Source organism: Electrona antarctica (genome assembly GCF_951216825.1).
Source record: "Electrona antarctica genome assembly, contig: scaffold_198, whole genome shotgun sequence".
Classification (NCBI taxonomy): Eukaryota; Metazoa; Chordata; class Actinopteri; order Myctophiformes; family Myctophidae; genus Electrona; species Electrona antarctica.
Window position 1 is genome coordinate 5,001 of NW_027638684.1, and position 20,000 is coordinate 25,000.

The 20,000-nt window shown below is 48.6% G+C and overlaps 1 protein-coding gene across 1 annotated transcript in view; it reads left to right on the forward strand.

Annotated features, from left to right (window-relative positions):
- The window catches only part of setd7 (SET domain containing 7, histone lysine methyltransferase), a gene marked incomplete at its 5' end in the record, with an annotated part of 28,085 nt that overhangs the window by 3,338 nt on the left and 4,747 nt on the right, over window positions 1-20,000 (forward strand). The window contains 3 exons of the mRNA XM_079530742.1: window positions 4,885-5,080; window positions 12,879-12,960; window positions 18,332-18,449. Of these exons, the coding sequence (XP_079386868.1) occupies window positions 4,885-5,080; window positions 12,879-12,960; window positions 18,332-18,449 (396 nt within the window). The remainder of the gene's footprint in view (window positions 1-4,884; window positions 5,081-12,878; window positions 12,961-18,331; window positions 18,450-20,000) is intronic.

The window sequence follows — 20,000 nt, forward strand, 5'->3', positions numbered from 1 at the left end:
GGGGCTAGTGGTGGTGTGTGTGAAACCCCATGACTCTGCAAAGCGTTGAAACTCACTCGAGCTGTAACACGGTCCATTATCGCTGATCCAGACCTCTGCGATGCCTTGCCTGGACATGATGGACTTGAGTTTGGAGATAACAGCTGCTGAAGTACAGCTGTATAGTCTTTCCAGCTCAAAGAATCTGCTGTAGTAATCTACAACGATGAGATAGTCTCTTGAGTTCCAGGTGAATAGGTCGGTGCCTATCACCTGCCACGGCCTTTCTGGGATGGCATGTGACAGCAGGGGCTCTCTGGGGTTTGCGCTGCGTCGCTCTTGACATATGCTGCAGGCTTCCACTGCTGCCTCGATCTCTTTTCCCATGCCGGGCCAGAATAGAAGGTCTCTAGCTCTGTTTTTGCTCTTTTCCACACCCATGTGGCTGGAGTGTATGCGCTCTATCATGGTCTCCCTGAGCTTACGGGGAATGATGATCTTTTCACTCTTGAACATGATACCGTTGATTTCTGAGATTTCATCTCTGTGGTTCCAAAACTCTTGAATGCTAAGCGGGCAGTGTGACCTTGTGTCAGGCCAGCCATCCAGTGTAGCTTTTCTCAGTGTAGCGAGCTGTGAGTCTTGGCTCGTAGCCTCTCTTATTTCTGACAGTCTCTTGTCACTCACAGGAACGCTGCTGATAACTGTGTGCACCTGGGCCTCCATTCCTTCATGCAGGGTTCTGTCATGGTACTCTATGGACTTCCGTGACAGCGTGTCAGCCACAGGTATGTCTTTTCCAGGCCTGTGAATGATTGTGATGTCGTACCTCTGGAGTTGCAGTATCATCCTCTGCAGTCTTGGTGGCGCTGCTGCCAGTGGCTTCTTGAGTATAGCCTCCAAAGGCTTGTGGTCTGACTCCACAACTACCTTGCGGCCATACATGTACTCGTGGAAACGTTTGCAGCCGAACAGCACAGCATACAGTTCCTTTTCTATCTGTGCATAATTCTCTTCGGTGCTGTTGAGAGATTTTGATGCGTAGGCAACTGGCTTGCTGTCTTGAAGCATGACTGCACCAAGGCCACTTTTAGAAGCGTCCACTTGGAGCCGTAGCTCTTTCTCAGGGTCAAAGTACGACTGTACTGGGCCTGGCTGCTGAGTTATCAGTTCTTTCATCTGTTTGAATGCTTTGTCGTGGTTGGCATCCCACACAAACTCACTGTCGTGTTTTAGTAGTTGTCGCAGTGGTGAGTTGATCTCTGACAGATGTGGAGCGAATCTGGCCAGATAGTTTATCATCCCTAGGACTGTCTCCAATTCTGCCTTGTTCCGTGGTGGCTGCATCTCCTTCACAGCGTTCACCTTCTGTGGATCAGGCTTTATGCCTTCGTGTGACAGTGTGTGGCCAAAATAACTGACCTCTGACACGCAGATGTGGCATTTGTCAGGGTTCAGTCTCACACCTCTCTCTCTGGTGCGCTGCAGCATGGCTCTGAGGTGTCGGTCGTGTTCCAGCTTGGTTTTACCGAACACCAGTACATCATCGACGATGGCTGCCACGCCGCTGAGGCCCTCGTATGTCTCGTCTACACGCCGCTGGAACTCGTCCTGTGCTGAGATGATCCCGAATGGCAGCCTGAGGAAGCGATACCTGCCAAACACTGTGTTAAACGTGGTTAACATTGAAGACTCATTGCTCAGCTTTATGGCCCAATAGCCTGACCTAGCGTCTAGAACGCTGAAGTATTTTGCTCCGGCGAGCTTTGTGATGACGTCCTCCAAAGAAGGTACGGGGTAGTGAGGCCTCAGTATGGCCTTGTTGAGGGGCCTGGGGTCTAGGCACACCCTCAACTTTCCTGTCTTTGGCTTCTCCACGACGACGAGTGCGTTCACCCAGTCTGTGGGTTCTGTGACCTTACAGATAATGTTGTTGTTTTCCATACTGTCGAGCTCATCTTTAAGGCGGTTTCGTAGAGCTATAGGGATCCTGCGTGGTGGGCAGACTACTGGTGTGATGTCAGGGTCAACACGAAAGTTGCACTCACCTGGGAATTCACCTATGCCCTGGAATACATCGGCGTACTCCTCCAATATGCTCTGACAGTCAGTGTCCATTTTTCCTTTGTCTTCAGACACGGCCATCACTATCTTGACTAGGTTTAGGTCACGGCATGCTTTCATAGCAAGAACAGGTGGGGCGCTAGTGTCAACAATGTGGAAGTCTAGCAGCAGTGTAGTGTTTTTGTGTCTGCACTTCAACTTACATTTTCCATCCACAGTCAGTGCATGTCCTCCATAGTCTGTGAGCTTGCGCGTCACTGGTTTCAGTGGAACGTCCTGGAATAGTGTCTGGAAGATGTTGACTGGAATGGTGTTGGCCTGTGCACCGGTGTCCACCTTGAATCTGACCTTTTGTGGGGGAGAGCCAAGCTCAACATCTGCGTAAGCTTGCTCACTGCTTTTCCCTTCATTCTCAATAGTGATGCTGTCGATGTAGAGCCCTGACTCCTCTTCATCAATGTCTTCTTCGTATGCATCTGTGTTCTCTCTGACAGTATGCACTGTCTTGCGGTGAAAACCTGACTGTGCTGGGCCCTTTGATTTACATGCTCTGGCGAAATGATTAAACTTTTTGCATTTCATGCATTGTTTTCCTTTTGCTGGACAAACATCCTTGCTGCTGTGTTGCCCTGCACAGTAGCCACAGGTTCTCTGAGTTGAATCATGTTCTCTTGGTCTTGCAGCTTTCTGCGGTCTCTCCTGCCTGTATGGCTTTCTGCTTACAGCATGCACAGTATCGTGATCTCTGGCATTACCCATTGTCTTCAGCTGCTGCTTTGCTAGCTCATGGGACCTTGTAATGTCAATGGCTTTCTCCAATGTGAGCTCTGCTCCCTGGCTGAGTAGTTTCTCACGTACATGTGGTGAATTTGTTGCAAAAACAATGCGGTCTCTGACCATTTCATCACTATCTCGGTAGCCACAGTCTTTTACAAGCAGTTTTAGCTCAGTCACAAACTTTTCAATTGATTCATGTTCACCCTGCATCCTTTCTTGAAACTTGTATCTCGCATAGATGGGGTTGGCTTTGGGAGTGATGTAAGCCGTATACTTATCATAATAAGTTTGTAACTTCTTGGCGTCGTCTGCTGTGAGCGTCCAAGTGTTGAAAACATCACAACCTTTATCCCCGATCCATAGAAGTAGATAGCTGCATTTGTCCGCCTCTTCCTTCTCTCTGAGCGGGCCGGTGAACATCAGCTGGGCATGTTGCTGGAAGCGTCTCCATGCTTCAGGCAGGCTTGTGGAATCCCAGTCCATCCGTGGAGCAGGAACACCGTAGGAATCCATTTTTTCAGCGATGGGTTAGCAGATTATCCGCTACTCTGACACCATGTATTAGTTTACCCTTTGGTTGGTTTGTAAACCTTTTATATCAATAAACACAAGACGTGTGTAACAGCATAGGTTTGTTTATTCCGCCATCTTGGATCTCATCCTAGCATGAACTCCCGTCCCGAAGTCTCGCGGGACTATACCAGTGTGCAACAGGTAACAGGTAGTCTGTGCTACAGTGCCACCGTGTGGTGGTAAATACATGCAGTATGTTACTGTACTACCCTGTGAGTAGAAATACTACTACTAATACTGTAACGGTCAGATATTTCTATCACAGTTACCAAAAATCACGGGGTAGTAATGATCCTCCTTTAAAGATAAAATTGATACGTTTCAACCATATAGCATGCAATGTAAACCACTGACTCCAACACAGAAATAGGTTCAGACAAATAGTTTATCTATAAGCAATCACTCAAACCTGTCAATCAAGTTACAACAGAGTTCATCATAACCGGTTAAATGTTATCCGTATATAAATGTCCGAACCGAACCGCACCGCTCCGTGCCTCTCACGCTCGCTCGCTCGCTCTTATTGTTCGTATTGTTCCATGAGATATCCACGCGTCTCCCTGATGCTCCAACCCGAAATAATAAAGTTAATCCAAACGTAGTGATCCCCAAACGTAAACAGATCCAACAGAGAAATCCAGCTGTCCTCCGAACGGAAAAGCAGTACTCCTCGCTGGACACAAACAGTCAGACAAACAAAACTCTCACCGGAGCAGATGACGGTTCCCGGCCGGGTTACTCCTGTCAACGGTGAGTTGGTGGCCTTGGCTATATTCCACCGTATAGCATACAGACAAAGTTTACACTGCAAACGTGATCAGGTCTCACGTGGACTCCCTGCCCGTTTGTCTCTCTGTCCCCACAAGTCTCTAGAGCCGGCGACTTCCGTGTGTTTAATCACAGAAGCGTCACAGCCTGTCAATCAATCAATCTCCTCCCGATATTGACCCTCCAAAACATAAACAAAAACAAAACAGATACCTCTCAAAGAAAATAGGACATTACACTTAAGGATGGATATAGTGTTAAAGGAATATTTTGAGCCATGCTCTTTTAAATGACATTTTAAAATAAATCCTTAATGAATATTATGTGCTACAATACTACTACTACTACTAATACTCTCTTCTCCCTTCTGGCCCCAAAACTGTGGAATGCACTTCCCGTTGCAGTCAGAACTGCAGCATCACTCCCAATCTGCGTGCGTGCGTGCGTGCGGGACCAGGGCAGTGGGTATGGGGAGATGACAGTGTGTGTGTGTGTGTGTGTGTGCGTGCAGGACCAGGGCAGTGTGTATGGGGAAATGACAGTGTGTGTGTGTGTGCGTGCAGGACCAGGGCAGTGTGTATGGGGAGATGACAGTGTGTGTGTGTGTGTGTGTGTGTGTGCAGGACCAGGGCAGTGTGTATGGGGAGATGACAGTGTGTGTGTGTGTGTGTGTGTGTGTGTGTGTGTGTGTGTGTGTGTGTGTGTGTGTGTGTGTGTGTGCAGGACCAGGGCAGTGTGTATGGGGTCGTGACCTCTGAGGGAGAGATGACCGGTGACTCCTTGGCCTACGTGTATCCGGACGGTCGCACGGCGCTCTACGGGACCTTCGCGGGCGGAGAACTGATCCGGGCTCGACTCGCCACCCTGGTGACCTCCGGCTCCGAGGACACGCCCCCCCGCTTCGAGGTCACGCCGGGCGGTACGTCATTGACCTCATTGACCTCATGACGTCATTGACCTCATGACCTTATGCACACGGCGGCCATCTTGGCGTTAATCCATTCTGGGCGGGAACCCCTTTTGGTGTTTTTAAAGCATTATGTTATACTTTAGCTATTGAAAAATAGCAGATCTACAAGCTCGTAGCGCGCCACCGAGTGCCGCGCTACGAGCTTGTAGGTCTATTTTTTTTTTTATGGTGAAAATGTGGTGCAAATCTTTGAATATATATTCTTTCAGAGCGAAACGTTTTTAACTCAAATCTTTGCTTCTGAGGGGTTCCTGGAACAACATGTTTTCAGATGGGGGTCGGTGGCCAATTACATATAATTTTTGGGGTCCTTGACATGAAATATTGAGCACCACTGATATAGAAATATTATGTATTTCAGAAAACTGTCAGGATTTAGAAGACTTTTTTTTTAAATTTCAACGTTAGGCCTAAATTCATTAATTTAATGGCAGTATGGCAACTAGCTGCAATTTATCTGATTGACCGCCCTTACATCCAATCAGAAAAGTCCTATCTGATTGACAGCCCATACATCCAATCAGAAAAGTCCTATCTGATTGACAGCCCATACATCCAATCAGAAAAGTCCTATCTGATTGACAGCCCATACATCCAATCAGAAAAGTCCTATCTGATTGACAGCCCATACATCCAATCAGAAAAGTCCTATCTGATTGACAGCCCATACATCCAATCAGAAAAGTCCTATCTGATTGACAGCCCATACATCCAATCAGAAAAGTCCTATCTGATTGTATTAAACAACGTTAAACTCATTGCAGCTGTACGAAAAGCTTGAATTATCCTCTTTCAATCTACAAAGCGTTTGATTCACATTTGTGTGTGTGTGTGTGTGTGTGTGTGTGTGTGTGTGTGTGTGTGTGTGTGTGTGTGTGTGTGTGTGTGTGTGTGTGTGTGTGTGTGTGTGTGTGTGTGTGTGTGTGTGTGTGTGTGTGTGTGTGTGTGTGCGTGTGTGCGTGCGTGCGTGCGCGCGCGCGCGCGTGCGTGCGTGCGTGCGTGCGTGCGTGCGTGCGTGCGTGCGTGCGTGCGTGCGTGCGTGCGTGCGTGCGTGCGTGCGTGCGTGCGTGCGTGCGTGCGTGCGTGCGTGCGTGCGTTAGGGCATTCACTAAAACATCGATGCATCAGATTAGGAGAAGTCTAAAGTTGGAAAAAAAAGAAAAAAATCAATTGTTTCCCCATATCATATTTTTGAGGTGCAACCACTCCAACAAACTGCAATGTCCGTGTTCATGTGACCATGTGTTCACCTATGTCACTATGAGCACGAGTACCAATCTGTACCAAAAGTGGCGCTGTTGTGCCAGAAACAGAGAGAGAGATAGTGCTGCACGCTAATGAGAGACAGAGAGAGAGAGAGGGGGGGCTTGAGTTGCACACGGGTGTGATTTTTTAATGAATGTATATAGTCTCTCTCTCTCTCCCATGTTTTTGAGTTGTGTAAACCACTCCTACAACTGGCTTTGTTAGTTTACGTGTCTGTCTGTCTGTCCGTGCTAAAAAAAATTAGCACGGTTGCTATGGTCACCCAGTTCACACGGGTGTGATTTCATTACGTCAGACATTACGTCAGACCACAGCTGATCAGTCTATATAAGACCTTACACCACTCAGTTCACACGGGTGTGATTTCATTACGTCAGACATTACGTCAGACCACAGCTGGTCAGTCTATATAAGACCTTACACCACTCAGTTCACACGGGTGTGATTTTTTTAATGACTGAATGAAGTATATAGTCTCTCTCTCTCTCTCTCTCTCTCTCTCTCTCTCTCTCTCTCTCTCTCTCTCTCTCTCCCATGTTTTTGAGTGGTGCAACCACTCCAACGAACAGCAATGTCCGTGTTAACCTATGTTTGTGTGTCCGTGTTAACCTATGTGTGTGTGTGTTAACCTATGTTTGTGTGTCCGTGTTAACCTATGTTTGTGTGTGTGTGTTAACCTATGTTTGTGTGTGTGTGTTAACCTATGTTTGTGTGTGTGTGTTAACCTATGTTTGTGTGTGTGTGTTAACCTATGTTTGTGTGTGTGTTAACCTATGTTTGTGTGTGTGTGTTAACCTATGTTTGTGTGTGTGTGTTAACCTATGTTTGTGTGTGTGTTAACCTATGTTTGTGTGTGTGTGTTAACCTATGTTTGTGTGTGTGTGTTAACCTATGTTTGTGTGTGTGTGTGTTAACCTATGTTTGTGTGTGTGTGTTAACCTATGTTTGTGTGTGTGTGTTAACCTATGTTTGTGTGTGTGTGTTAACCTATGTTTGTGTGTGTGTTAACCTATGTTTGTGTGTGTGTGTTAACCTATGTTTGTGTGTGTGTGTTAACCTATGTTTGTGTGTGTGTGTTAACCTATGTTTGTGTGTGTGTGTTAACCTATGTTTGTGTGTGTGTGTGTTAACCTATGTTTGTGTGTGTGTGTGTTAACCTATGTTTGTGTGTGTGTGTTAACCTATGTTTGTGTGTGTGTGTTAACCTATGTTTGTGTGTGTGTGTTAACCTATGTTTGTGTGTCCGTGTTAACCTATGTTTGTGTGTGTGTGTTAACCTATGTTTGTGTGTGTGTGTTAACCTATGTTTGTGTGTGTGTGTTAACCTATGTTTGTGTGTGTGTGTTAACCTATGTTTGTGTGTGTGTGTTAACCTATGTTTGTGTGTCCGTGTTAACCTATGTTTGTGTGTGTGTGTTAACCTATGTTTGTGTGTCCGTGTTAACCTATGTTTGTGTGTGTGTGTTAACCTATGTTTGTGTGTGTGTGTTAACCTATGTTTGTGTGTGTGTTACCCTATGTGTGTGACTATGAGCACGAGTACCAATGAATACCAGTAGGGGTGCTCTTGTGCCAGAAACAGAGAGATAGTGCTGCACTGTTGCCTGCTAATGAGAGAGAGGGAGAGAGAGAGAGAGAGAGAGAGGTGGGGGAGAGGGGAGTTGCACCACTCGGTTCACACAGGTGTGATTTTTTGCTCTATGTGTGTGTGTACAGAATTAAAACGGTAGCATTGATTATTGTCACGGACAGAAGTCACTCTTTCCCTTTGCATATTATTATTAGTTTGCATTGCATTCAGAACACGCCCTTAATTAAGAACCTAACTGCAGCTGTGTGGCTCTCAGCTGTGTCCCTCTATAGAGCGTCGCAGCCCCGCCCCCTCGAGAGACCCGGAAAAGAAACCCCCGTTCATTTTCCTCATAGACTTTTCAGAAAGTATTTATGTAAAGACGGTTACGCCGCGGACAAAGACAACGCTTGTCGTGACAAATCATGACAACAAAACATAATGTTTTTGGGCCAAACAAAGAATTAGAAAGTAGAAAAAAAATGGCAGGTTAACACTTTTTTGTAAGCTGCAAAAAAATATTTGTTTGGTCCAAAATATTGTGTGTTGTCATGATTTGTCACGACAAGAGTTGGCTTCGTACGACGCTTAAAAGGTCTTTAAATAAATACGTTTTGAAATGTCTATGAGGGAAAAATGCATTGGGATTCATTTCCTGGGCCTGGCGTCGTCATGAAAGGGGGCGGGACTGGGCCTGGCGTCGTCATGAAAGGGGGCGGGACTGGGCCTGGCGTCGTCATGAAAGGGGGCGGGACTGGGCCTGGCGTCGTCATGAAAGGGGGCGGGACTGGGCCTGGCGTCGTCATGAAAGGGGGCGGGACTGGGCCTGGCGTCGTCATGAAAGGGGGTGGGACTGGGCCTGGCGTCGTCATGAAAGGGATCGGGACTGGGCCTGGCGTCGTCATGAAAGGGGGCGGGACTGGGCCTGGCGTCGTCATGAAAGGGGGCGGGACTGCGACGCTCTATTGACTGGCTGAATTTGAACTGCACTGTCAGAGAAGTAACAGGTAGAAGCGCGCAAACTTTATCCCCAAACGATATATCCCTCACCTCCGTGCTGGAAATAGAACGTCTGGGTTTCCGAGGCTACATCCGTGCTGACGACCCCCCCCCCCCCCCCCCCCCCCTACATCCTGCTGACGCAGTGACTGTCCTGTTTCTGGTTTAGCTTTACGCGCGGCGGGACGCATGAACCTCTCCGTCTCCGGTCAGTGCGGGTTGTTGTTTATTTGCATGGCTCAGAAAATAAGTAACAAACTAACATGAGAACGTTATCGAGTTGTTGGAGGAGGAGGAGGAGAAGGAGAAGGTTCACGTTGTGAACGTGGAAGGTAATGCAGATTGTATTCTGATCTGATGATGTGCCAAACTGCTGCTGGCTGCTGTGATGATAATATATAGACCTATGTCTTCTATATTGTGTTCTGAAGGTCGGGCTGCTGTACTGCCACTAGTGTTAATGTTATATTTTGTATTGTGTTCTCGGGCCGCTGTGCTGCTGCTGCTGCTGCTGCGCTGCTGCTGCGCTGCTGCTGCTGCTGCTGCTGCTGCTGCTGCTGCTGCTGCGCTGCTGCTGCTGCTGCTGCTGCTGCGCTGCTGCTGCTGCTGCTGCTGCTGCTGCTGCGCTGCTGCTGCTGCTGCTGCTGCTGCTGCTGCTGCGCTGCTGCTGCTGCTGCTGCTGCTGCTGCTGCTGCTGCGCTGCTGCTGCTGCTGCTGCTGCTGCGCTGCTGCTGCTGCTGCGCTGCTGCTGCTGCTGCTGCTGCTGCTGCTGTGCTGCTGCTGCTGCTGCTGCTGCACTGCTGCTGCTGCTGCTGCTGCTGCTGCTGCTGCTGTGCTGCTGCTGCTGCTGCTGCTGCTGCTGCTGCTGCTGCTGCTGCTGCTGCTGCTGCTGCTGCTGCTGCTGCTGCTGCTGCTGCTGCTGCTGCGCTGCTGCTGCTGCTGCTGCTGCGCTGCTGCGCTGCTGCTGCTGCTGCTGCGCTGCTGCTGCGCTGCTGCTGCTGCTGCTGCTGCTGCTGCTGCTGCTGCTGCTGCTGCTGCTGCGCTGCTGCTGCTGCTGCGCTGCTGCTGCTGCTGCTGCTGCGCTGCTGCTGCTGCGCTGTGTGCCAATGATGCCCCCTCTCCTGTTGTGTTCTCCTTTCTGGTCTGTGTACCAGTGTGCGACGCACACTTGTGTGTGTGCCTGCACTATTTAGTATTTACTATTACAGTTTTATGTTTTGATAATCAGCGCTTTGCCATATAGATGATACATAGTAGAGCTGGGATACCCGACCGAAACCCGCCGGGTCCCGTCGGGACCCGTCGGGACCCGACGGGTCGGGCTAGGGTCGGGCTAGGGTCGGGCTCATTACCATAATTGGTGGTCGGGCTTCGGTTCGGGCCGGCCATGCAGTTGATATATAGAAAATAAAGTGTAAATATGAATAAAACCGATCCGACTAGTCTGTCTCTCTGTGTGTTTCCTGGTTAACCAGGACTAGTCTGTCTCTCTGTGTGTTTCCTGGTTAACCAGGACTAGTCTGTCTCTCTGTGTGTTTCCTGGTTAACCAGGACTAGTCTGTCTCTCTGTGTGTTTCCTGGTTAACCAGGACTAGTCTGTCTCTCTGTGTGTTTCCTGGTTAACCAGGACTAGTCTGTCTCTCTGTGTGTTTCCTGGTTAACCAGGACTAGTCTGTCTCTATGTGTGTTTCCTGGTTAACCAGGACTAGTCTGTCTCTCTGTGTGTTTCCTGGTTAACCAGGACTAGTCTGTCTCTCTGTGTGTTTCCTGGTTAACCAGGACTAGTCTGTCTCTCTGTGTGTTTCCTGGTTAACCAGGACTAGTCTGTCTCTCTGTGTGTTTCCTGGTTAACCAGGACTAGTCTGTCTCTATGTGTGTTTCCTGGTTAACCAGGACTAGTCTGTCTCTCTGTGTGTTTCCTGGTTAACCAGGACTAGTCTGTCTCTCTGTGTGTTTCCTGGTTAACCAGGACTAGTCTGTCTCTCTGTGTGTTTCCTGGTTAACCAGGACTAGTCTGTCTCTCTGTGTGTTTCCTGGTTAACCAGGACTAGTCTGTCTCTCTGTGTGTTTCCTGGTCAACCAGGACGCATGGTGCACTTTAGAGTAGCCTATATATTAAGATGGTGCAGCGTGACAACGCACCGTCTGCAAGCAGCAGCAGCAGCAGCGAACGTAGCCCCATGTGGACCTCAGTCCCTACGCTAATTCTGTAGGTCAGGAGCTACAGAATGAGCGTAGGGACTGAGGTTACATATGGGGCGCAGCTGGAAGAACCACCGAAGAGAGGAGGACGGCGTTAGCCTAGGATGGGGGGGCGTCGGGCTCGGGTCGGACGCATATATTAATAATTAAGGTCGGGCTCGTTTCGGTTCGGACACAACGCTGTCGGGCCCGGGGTCGGGCTGTATATCCCAGCTCTAATACAGCTCGGGCCCGGGGTCGGGCTGTATATCCCAGCTCTAATACAGCTCGGGCCCGGGGTCGGGCTGTATATCCCAGCTCTAATACAGCTCGGGCCCGGGGTCGGGCTGTATATCCCAGCTCTAATACAGCTCGGGCCCGGGGTCGGGCTGTATATCCCAGCTCTAATACAGCTCGGGCCCGGGGTCGGGCTGTATATCCCAGCTCTAATACAGCTCGGGCCCGGGGTCGGGCTGTATATCCCAGCTCTAATACAGCTCGGGCCCGGGGTCGGGCTGTATATCCCAGCTCTAATACAGCTCGGGCCCGGGGTCGGGCTGTATATCCCAGCTCTAATACAGCTCGGGCCCGGGGTCGGGCTGTATATCCCAGCTCTAATACAGCTCGGGCCCGGGGTCGGGCTGTATATCCCAGCTCTAATACAGCTCGGGCCCGGGGTCGGGCTGTATATCCCAGCTCTAATACAGCTCGGGCCCGGGGTCGGGCTGTATATCCCAGCTCTAATACAGCTCGGGCCCGGGGTCGGGCTGTATATCCCAGCTCTAATACAGCTCGGGCCCGGGGTCGGGCTGTATATCCCAGCTCTAATACAGCTCGGGCCCGGGGTCGGGCTGTATATCCCAGCTCTAATACAGCTCGGGCCCGGGGTCGGGCTGTATATCCCAGCTCTAATACAGCTCGGGCCCGGGGTCGGGCTGTATATCCCAGCTCTAATACAGCTCGGGCCCGGGGTCGGGCTGTATATCCCAGCTCTAATACAGCTCGGGCCCGGGGTCGGGCTGTATATCCCAGCTCTAATACAGCTCGGGCCCGGGGTCGGGCTGTATATCCCAGCTCTAATACAGCTCGGGCCCGGGGTCGGGCTGTATATCCCAGCTCTAATACACTGTGCTCTGTTTGACATGCTCTGATACATAGGCCTACACTGTGCTCTGTTTGACATGCTCTAATACGTAGGCCTACACTGTGCTCTGTTTGACATGCTCTAATACATAGGCCTACACTGTGCCGTATGCTCTGTTTGACATGCTCTAATACGTAGGCCTACACTGTGCCGTATGCTCTGTTTGACATGCTCTAATACATAGGCCTACACTGTGCCGTATGCTCTGTTTGACATGCTCTAATACATAGGCCTACACTGTGCCGTATGCTCTGTTTGACATGCTCTAATACGTAGGCCTACACTGTGCCGTATGCTCTGTTTGACATGCTCTAATACATAGGCCTACACTGTGCTCTGTTTGACATGCTCTAATACGTAGGCCTACACTGTGCCGTATGCTCTGTTTGACATGCTCCGTATTTGAGCACGCGCACCTCCACCCGCCCCTGTTAAAGTCGTCCCCCCCTCCCCCCGTCATAAAACGATGCGTCGACTCAACTTCGAAAAATCTCAAGTCGTTAATGCCGCTGTGTGTGTGTGTGTGTGCGTGTGTGTGTGTGTGTGTGTGTGCGTGTGTGTGTGTGTGCGTGTGCGTGTGTGTGCAGGTCCAGTGTTCTCCTATGATAAATCCACGTCTTCTTGCATCGGAACTCACGTCCTGCTGCCCGACCCTTATGAGAGTCAACGGTAAGACCACGCCCACTCTGACCCTAAGACCACGCCCCCACTGACACTAAGACCACGCCCCCACTGACCCTAAGACCAGAGTGATATAGTCAGAGAGTGGCAACACTAGCATTGACTCCCATTGTAACAATGGAATGAGGAAGTGCTCATTCTGTCTCAATGGGATAGTTCCAGCCATAGGAGCAATGTGTGGAACTATAGCCCATAGCACCCCGCTTTGTCTCAATGGGATAGTTCCAATGTGTGGAACTATAGCCCATAGCACCCCGCTTTGTCTCAATGGGATAGTTCCAATGTTTGGAACTATAGCCCATAGCACCCCGCTTTGTCTCAATGGGATAGTTCCAATGTTTGGAACTATAGCCCATAGTTAGGCACCCCGCTTTGTCTCAATGGGATAGTTCCAATGTTTGGAACTATAGCCCATAGGCACCCCTCTTTGTCTCAATGGGATAGTTCCAATGTTTGGAACTATAGCCCATAGGCACCCCGCTTTGTCTCAATGGGATAGTTCCAATGTTTGGAACTATAGCCCATAGCACCCCGCTTTGTCTCAATGGGATAGTTCCAATGTTTGGAACCATAGCCCATAGCACCCCGCTTTGTCTCAATGGGATAGTTCCAATGTTTGGAACTATAGCCCATAGCACCCCGCTTTGTCTCAATGGGATAGTTCCAATGTTTGGAACTATAGCCCATAGCACCCCGCTTTGTCTCAATGGGATAGTTCCAATGTTTGGAACTATAGCCCATAGCACCCCGCTTTGTCTCAATGGGATAGTTCCAATGTTTGGAACTATAGCCCATAGCACCCCGCTTTGTCTCAATGGGATAGTTCCAATGTGTGGAACTATAGCCCATAGCACCCCGCTTTGTCTCAATGGGATAGTTCCAATGTTTGGAACTATAGCCCATAGGCACCCCGCTTTGTCTCAATGGGATATTTCCAATGTGTGGAACTATAGCCCATAGGCACCCCGCTTTGTCTCAATGGGATAGTTCCAATGTTTGGAACTATAGCCCATAGCACCCCGCTTTGTCTCAATGGGATAGTTCCAATGTGTGGAACTATAGCCCATAGGCACCCCGCTTTGTCTCAATGGGATAGTTCCAATGTGTGGAACTATAGCCCATAGTTAGGCACCCCGCTTTGTCTCAATGGGATAGTTCCAATGTGTGGAACTATAGCCCATAGTTAGGCACCCGCTTTGTCTCAATGAGATAGTTCCAATGTTTGGAACTATAGCCCATAGCACCCCGCTTTGTCTCAATGGGATAGTTCCAATGTTTGGAACTATAGCCCATAGCACCCCGCTTTGTCTCAATGGGATAGTTCCAATGTGTGGAACTATAGCACATAGCACCCCGCTTTGTCTCAATGGGATAGTTCCAATGTGTGGAACTATAGCCCATAGTTAGGCACCCCGCTTTGTCTCAATGGGATAGTTCCAATGTTTGGAACTATAGCCCATAGGCACCCCACTTTGTCTCAATGGGATAGTTCCAATGTTTGGAACTATAGCCCATAGGCACCCCGCTTTGTCTCAATGGGATAGTTCCAATGTTTGGAACTATAGCCCATAGCACCCCGCTTTGTCTCAATGGGATAGTTCCAATGTTTGGAACTATAGCCCATAGCACCCCGCTTTGTCTCAATGGGATAGTTCCAATGTTTGGAACTATAGCCCATAGCACCCCGCTTTGTCTCAATGGGATAGTTCCAATGTTTGGAACTATAGCCCATAGCACCCCGCTTTGTCTCAATGGGATAGTTCCAATGTTTGGAACTATAGCCCATAGGCACCCCGCTTTGTCTCAATGGGATAGTTCCAATGTGTGGAACTATAGCCCATAGGCACCCCGCTTTGTCTCAATGGGATAGTTCCAATGTTTGGAACTACAGCCCATAGCACCCCGCTTTGTCTCAATGGGATAGTTACAATGTTTGGAACTATAGCCCATAGCACCCCGCTTTGTCTCAATGGGATAGTTCCAATGTGTGGAACTATAGCCCATAGTTAGGCACCCCGCTTTGTCTCAATGGGATAGTTCCAATGTGTGGAACTATAGCCCATAGTTAGGCACCCGCTTTGTCTCAATGAGATAGTTCCAATGTTTGGAACTATAGCCCATAGCACCCCGCTTTGTCTCAATGGGATAGTTCCAATGTATGGAACTATAGCCCATAGCACCCCGCTTTGTCTCAATGGGATAGTTCCAATGTTTGGAACTATAGCCCATAGGCACCCCACTTTGTCTCAATGGGATAGTTCCAATGTGTGGAACTATAGCCCATAGCACCCCGCTTTGTCTCAATGGGATAGTTCCAATGTTTGGAACTATAGCCCATAGGCACCCGCTTTGTCTCAATGGGATAGTTCCAATGTTTGGAACTATAGCCCATAGGCACCCGCTTTGTCTCAATGGGATAGTTCCAATGTGTGGAACTATAGCCCATAGGCACCCCGCTTTGTCTCAATGGGATAGTTCCAATGTTTGGAACTATAGCCCATAGGCACCCCGCTTTGTCTCAATGGGATAGTTCCAATGTGTGGAACTATAGCCCATAGTTAGGCACCCGCTTTGTCTCAATGGGATAGTTCCAATGTGTGGAACTATAGCCCATAGTTAGGCACCCCGCTTTGTCTCAATGGGATAGTTCCAATGTGTGGAACTATAGCCCATAGTTAGGCACCCGCTTTGTCTCAATGAGATAGTTCCAATGTTTGGAACTATAGCCCATAGCACCCCGCTTTGTCTCAATGGGATAGTTCCAATGTATGGAACTATAGCCCATAGCACCCCGCTTTGTCTCAATGGGATAGTTCCAATGTTTGGAACTATAGCCCATAGGCACCCCACTTTGTCTCAATGGGATAGTTCCAATGTGTGGAACTATAGCCCATAGCACCCCGCTTTGTCTCAATGGGATAGTTCCAATGTTTGGAACTATAGCCCATAGGCACCCGCTTTGTCTCAATGGGATAGTTCCAATGTTTGGAACTATAGCCCATAGCACCCCGCTTTGTCTCAATGGGATAGTTCCAATGTGTGGAACTATAGCCCATAGGCACCCCGCTTTGTCTCAATGGGATAGTTCCAATGTGTGGAACTATAGCCCATAGCACCCCGCTTTGTCTCAATGGGATAGTTCCAATGTATGGAACTATAGCCCATAGGCACCCCACTTTGTCTCAATGGGATAGTTCCAATGTGTGGAACTATAGCCCATAGGCACCCCACTTTGTCTCAATGGGATAGTTCCAATGTGTGGAACTATAGGCCATAGGCACCCCGCTTTGTCTCAATGGGATAGTTCCAATGTGTGGAACTATAGCCCATAGCACCCCGCTTTGTCTCAATGGGATAGTTCCAATGTTTGGAACTATAGCCCATAGGCACCCCGCTTTGTCTCAATGGGATAGTTCCAATGTGTGGAACTATAGCCCATAGCACCCCGCTTTGTCTCAATGGGATAGTTCCAATGTTTGGAACTATAGCCCATAGGCACCCCGCTTTGTCTCAATGGGATAGTTCCAATGTGTGGAACTATAGCCCATAGGCACCCCGCTTTGTCTCAATGGGATAGTTCCAATGTGTGGAACTATAGCCCATAGTTAGGCACCTGCTTTGCGGCGAGATCAAAGCGTGTCGCTACTCTCCTACTCTGCCTAAGACCACATCCCCTTGATTTGAATACCAAACGACTCGCCCACGCGAAATGTTTTAACGTACAACGTAGTTAACAGTTAATTTTGTGTTTCCCTCCCTCTCTGAAATCTGAAATTATCTTGTATACAGATTTATTTGATTGTATAGTAGTCGATCTCTATACTCTGTAAAATTAAGAAAGAACAACATGACACAGAGACGGTGACTGCTTAATTAAGTTAATTTAGGACCTTCTAGCAGTTAATTTCGTTTTATTAATCACATTTCTTCCATGTAGCCCATGTTTTGTAATGGCATCATCATGCTATTATGCCCATTGATATACAGAGTGAACTTAACAATGATAAATTAACATGATAATAACATAACATGAATTATGTTTGTTATTTTACAGCTAGGTAGAGTAGTGGGGCCACCGTTACCCTTGATTTACATGCATTAGTCTACGGACCCCCCATTTAATGGCATTTCTATCTCTGGGACTCCCAATTCATATTGTAAAATCAATGTTAATTTAACTCTGAGAGTGTACAAATAGTTACAGTCCATTTGGGTCCATTTGTACACTGTCAGAGTTACAGACCTGTAAGGGTCCATTTGGTTCCAAACTATCATTTAGCTGGGGACCCCCTGGAACTCCCTCAAGGACCCCTTTTTTTCTCCTCATTACTGTGTGAGAGTGTAACCCTCCAATCCACTAAGCAACTCAAAGCCAGGGTGAATACCAACCCGTTGGAGGCGCTCCCCACACGTTTAACTGTGTTACTCATCCCACAGATGTCTGGTCCTTACGAGCTGTACCTCGTTGTAAAGGTGACTAATCAACGATAAAAATGATATAACATATAATACCAATTGGGTTTATTGAAAGGGAGAAATGATCGACCAAAGTTACGTTTCTGAACTTTTTGTGAGGAGTTTACATTAAGATGAGTATCAGTGGTGTTCTGATGGACAATGTCTGCATGGTCTACAACAGTGGTCCTCAAAGTGAGGTCCAGGGACCCCCAGGGGTCCTTGGCTGTGTTCCAGGGACAAGGACCTGTGTTCCAGGGACCCCCAGGGGTCCTTGGCTGTGTTCCAGGCACCCCCAGGGGTCTGGCTGTGTTCCAGGGACCCCCAGGGGTCCTTGGCTGTGTTCCAGGGACCCCCAGTGGTCCTTGGCTGTGTTCCAGGGACAAGGACCTGTGTTCCAGGGACCCCCAGGGGTCCTTGGCTGTGTTCCAGGGACAAGGACCTGTGTTCCAGGGACCCCCAGGGGTCCTTGGCTGTGTTCCAGGGACCCCCAGGGGTCCTTGGCTGTGTCCCAGGGGTCCTTGGCTGTGTTCCAGGGACCCCCAGTGGTCCTTGGCTGTGTTCCAGGGACCCCCAGTGGTCCTTGGCTGTGTTCCAGGGACCCCCAGGGGTCCTTGGCTGTGTTCCAGGGACCCCCAGTGGTCCTTGGCTGTGTTCCAGGGACCCCCAGGTCCTTGGCTGTGTTCCAGGGACCCCCAGTGGTCCTTGGCTGTGTTCCAGGGACCCCCAGGGGTCCTTGAGGGAGTTACAGGTGTTCCACTTCCAATTGTGTCTGCAAAATATTTTGTGTTCTCACTTCCAATGTTACTGGCTTATCCTGTGCGTGCATGCGTGCGTGCATGCGTGCGTGCGTGCGTGCGTGCGTGCGTGCGTGCGTGCGTGCGTGCGTGCGTGCGTGTGTCAGGGTCTTCGTAGCAGACTCTCTGATCAAAGGAGGAGGTCAGGGTCTGTTTGCCAAGATAGACGCTGAACCTGACACTGTGATGTCATTCTACAACGGAGTACGCATCACACACTCTCAGGTACGTGTGTGTGTGTGTGTGTGTGTGTGTGTGTGTGTGTGTGTGTGTGTGTGTGTGAGTGAGAGAGTGTGTGTGTGTGTGTGTGTGTGTGTGTGTGTGTGTGTGTGTGTGTGTGTGTGTGTGTGTGAGAGTGTGAAAGTGTGTGAGTGTGAGTGTGAGTGTGAGTGTGAGTGTGAGTGTGTGTGTGTGTGTGTGTGTGTGTGTGTGTGTGTGTGTGTGTGTGTGTGTGTGTGTGTGCGTGTGTGTGTGTGCGTGTGCTTCTGAGAGTGTGTGTGAGTGTGAGAGTGAGTGTGTGAGTGTGTGTGTGTGTGAGTGTGCGCGCGCGACGCACATTTCTGATATGTCTTTATTGGGGGTTGGAGATTTAAACCTCATGTTTCTATGTCAGTGGTTCTCAGGGTTAAACCTCATGTTTCTATGTCAGTGGTTCTCAGGGTTAAACCTCATGTTTCTATGTCAGTGGTTCTCAGGGTTAAACCTCATGTTTCTATGTCAGTGGTTCTCACAGGGTTAAACCTCATGTTTCTATGTCAGTGGTTCTCACAGGGTTAAACCCTATGTTTCTATGTCAGTGGTTCTCAGGGTTAAACCTCATGTTTCTATGTCAGTGGTTCTCAGGGTTAAACCTCATGTTTCTATGTCAGTGGTTCTCACAGGGTTAAACCTCATGTTTCTATGTCAGTGGTTCTCACAGGGTTAAACCCTATGTTTCTATATCAGTGGTTCTCACAGGGTTAAACCCTATGTTTCTATATCAGTGGTTCTCACAGGGTTAAACCTCATGTTTCTATATCAGTGGTTCTCACAGGGTTAAACCTCATGTTTCTATATCAGTGGTTCTCACAGGGTTAAACCTCATGTTTCTATATCAGTGGTTCTCACAGGGTTAAACCTCATGTTTCTATATCAGTGGTTCTCACAGGGTTAAACCTCATGTTTCTATGTCAGTGGTTCTCACAGGGTTAAACCCTATGTTTCTATATCAGTGGTTCTCACAGGGTTAAACCCTATGTTTCTATATCAGTGGTTCTCACAGGGTTAAACCCTATGTTTCTATATCAGTGGTTCTCACAGGGTTAAACCCCATGTTTCTATATCAGTGGTTCTCACAGGGTTAAACCCCATGTTTCTATATCAGTGGTTCTCACAGGGTTAAACCCTATGTTTCTATATCAGTGGTTCTCACAGGGTTAAACCCTATGTTTCTATATCAGTGGTTCTCACAGGGTTAAACCCCATGTTTCTATATCAGTGGTTCTCACAGGGTTAAACCCCATGTTTCTATATCAGTGGTTCTCACAGGGTTAAACCCTATGTTTCTATATCAGTGGTTCTCACAGGGTTAAACCCTATGTTTCTATATCAGTGGTTCTCACAGGGTTAAACCCCATGTTTCTATATCAGTGGTTCTCACAGGGTTAAACCCTATGTTCTATATCAGTGGTTCTCACAGGGTTAAACCCTATGTTTCTATATCAGTGGTGCTCAACCTTTTTCATGTCAAGGACCCCCAGAATTATCTGTATTTGGCCGCCGACCCCCATCTGAAAA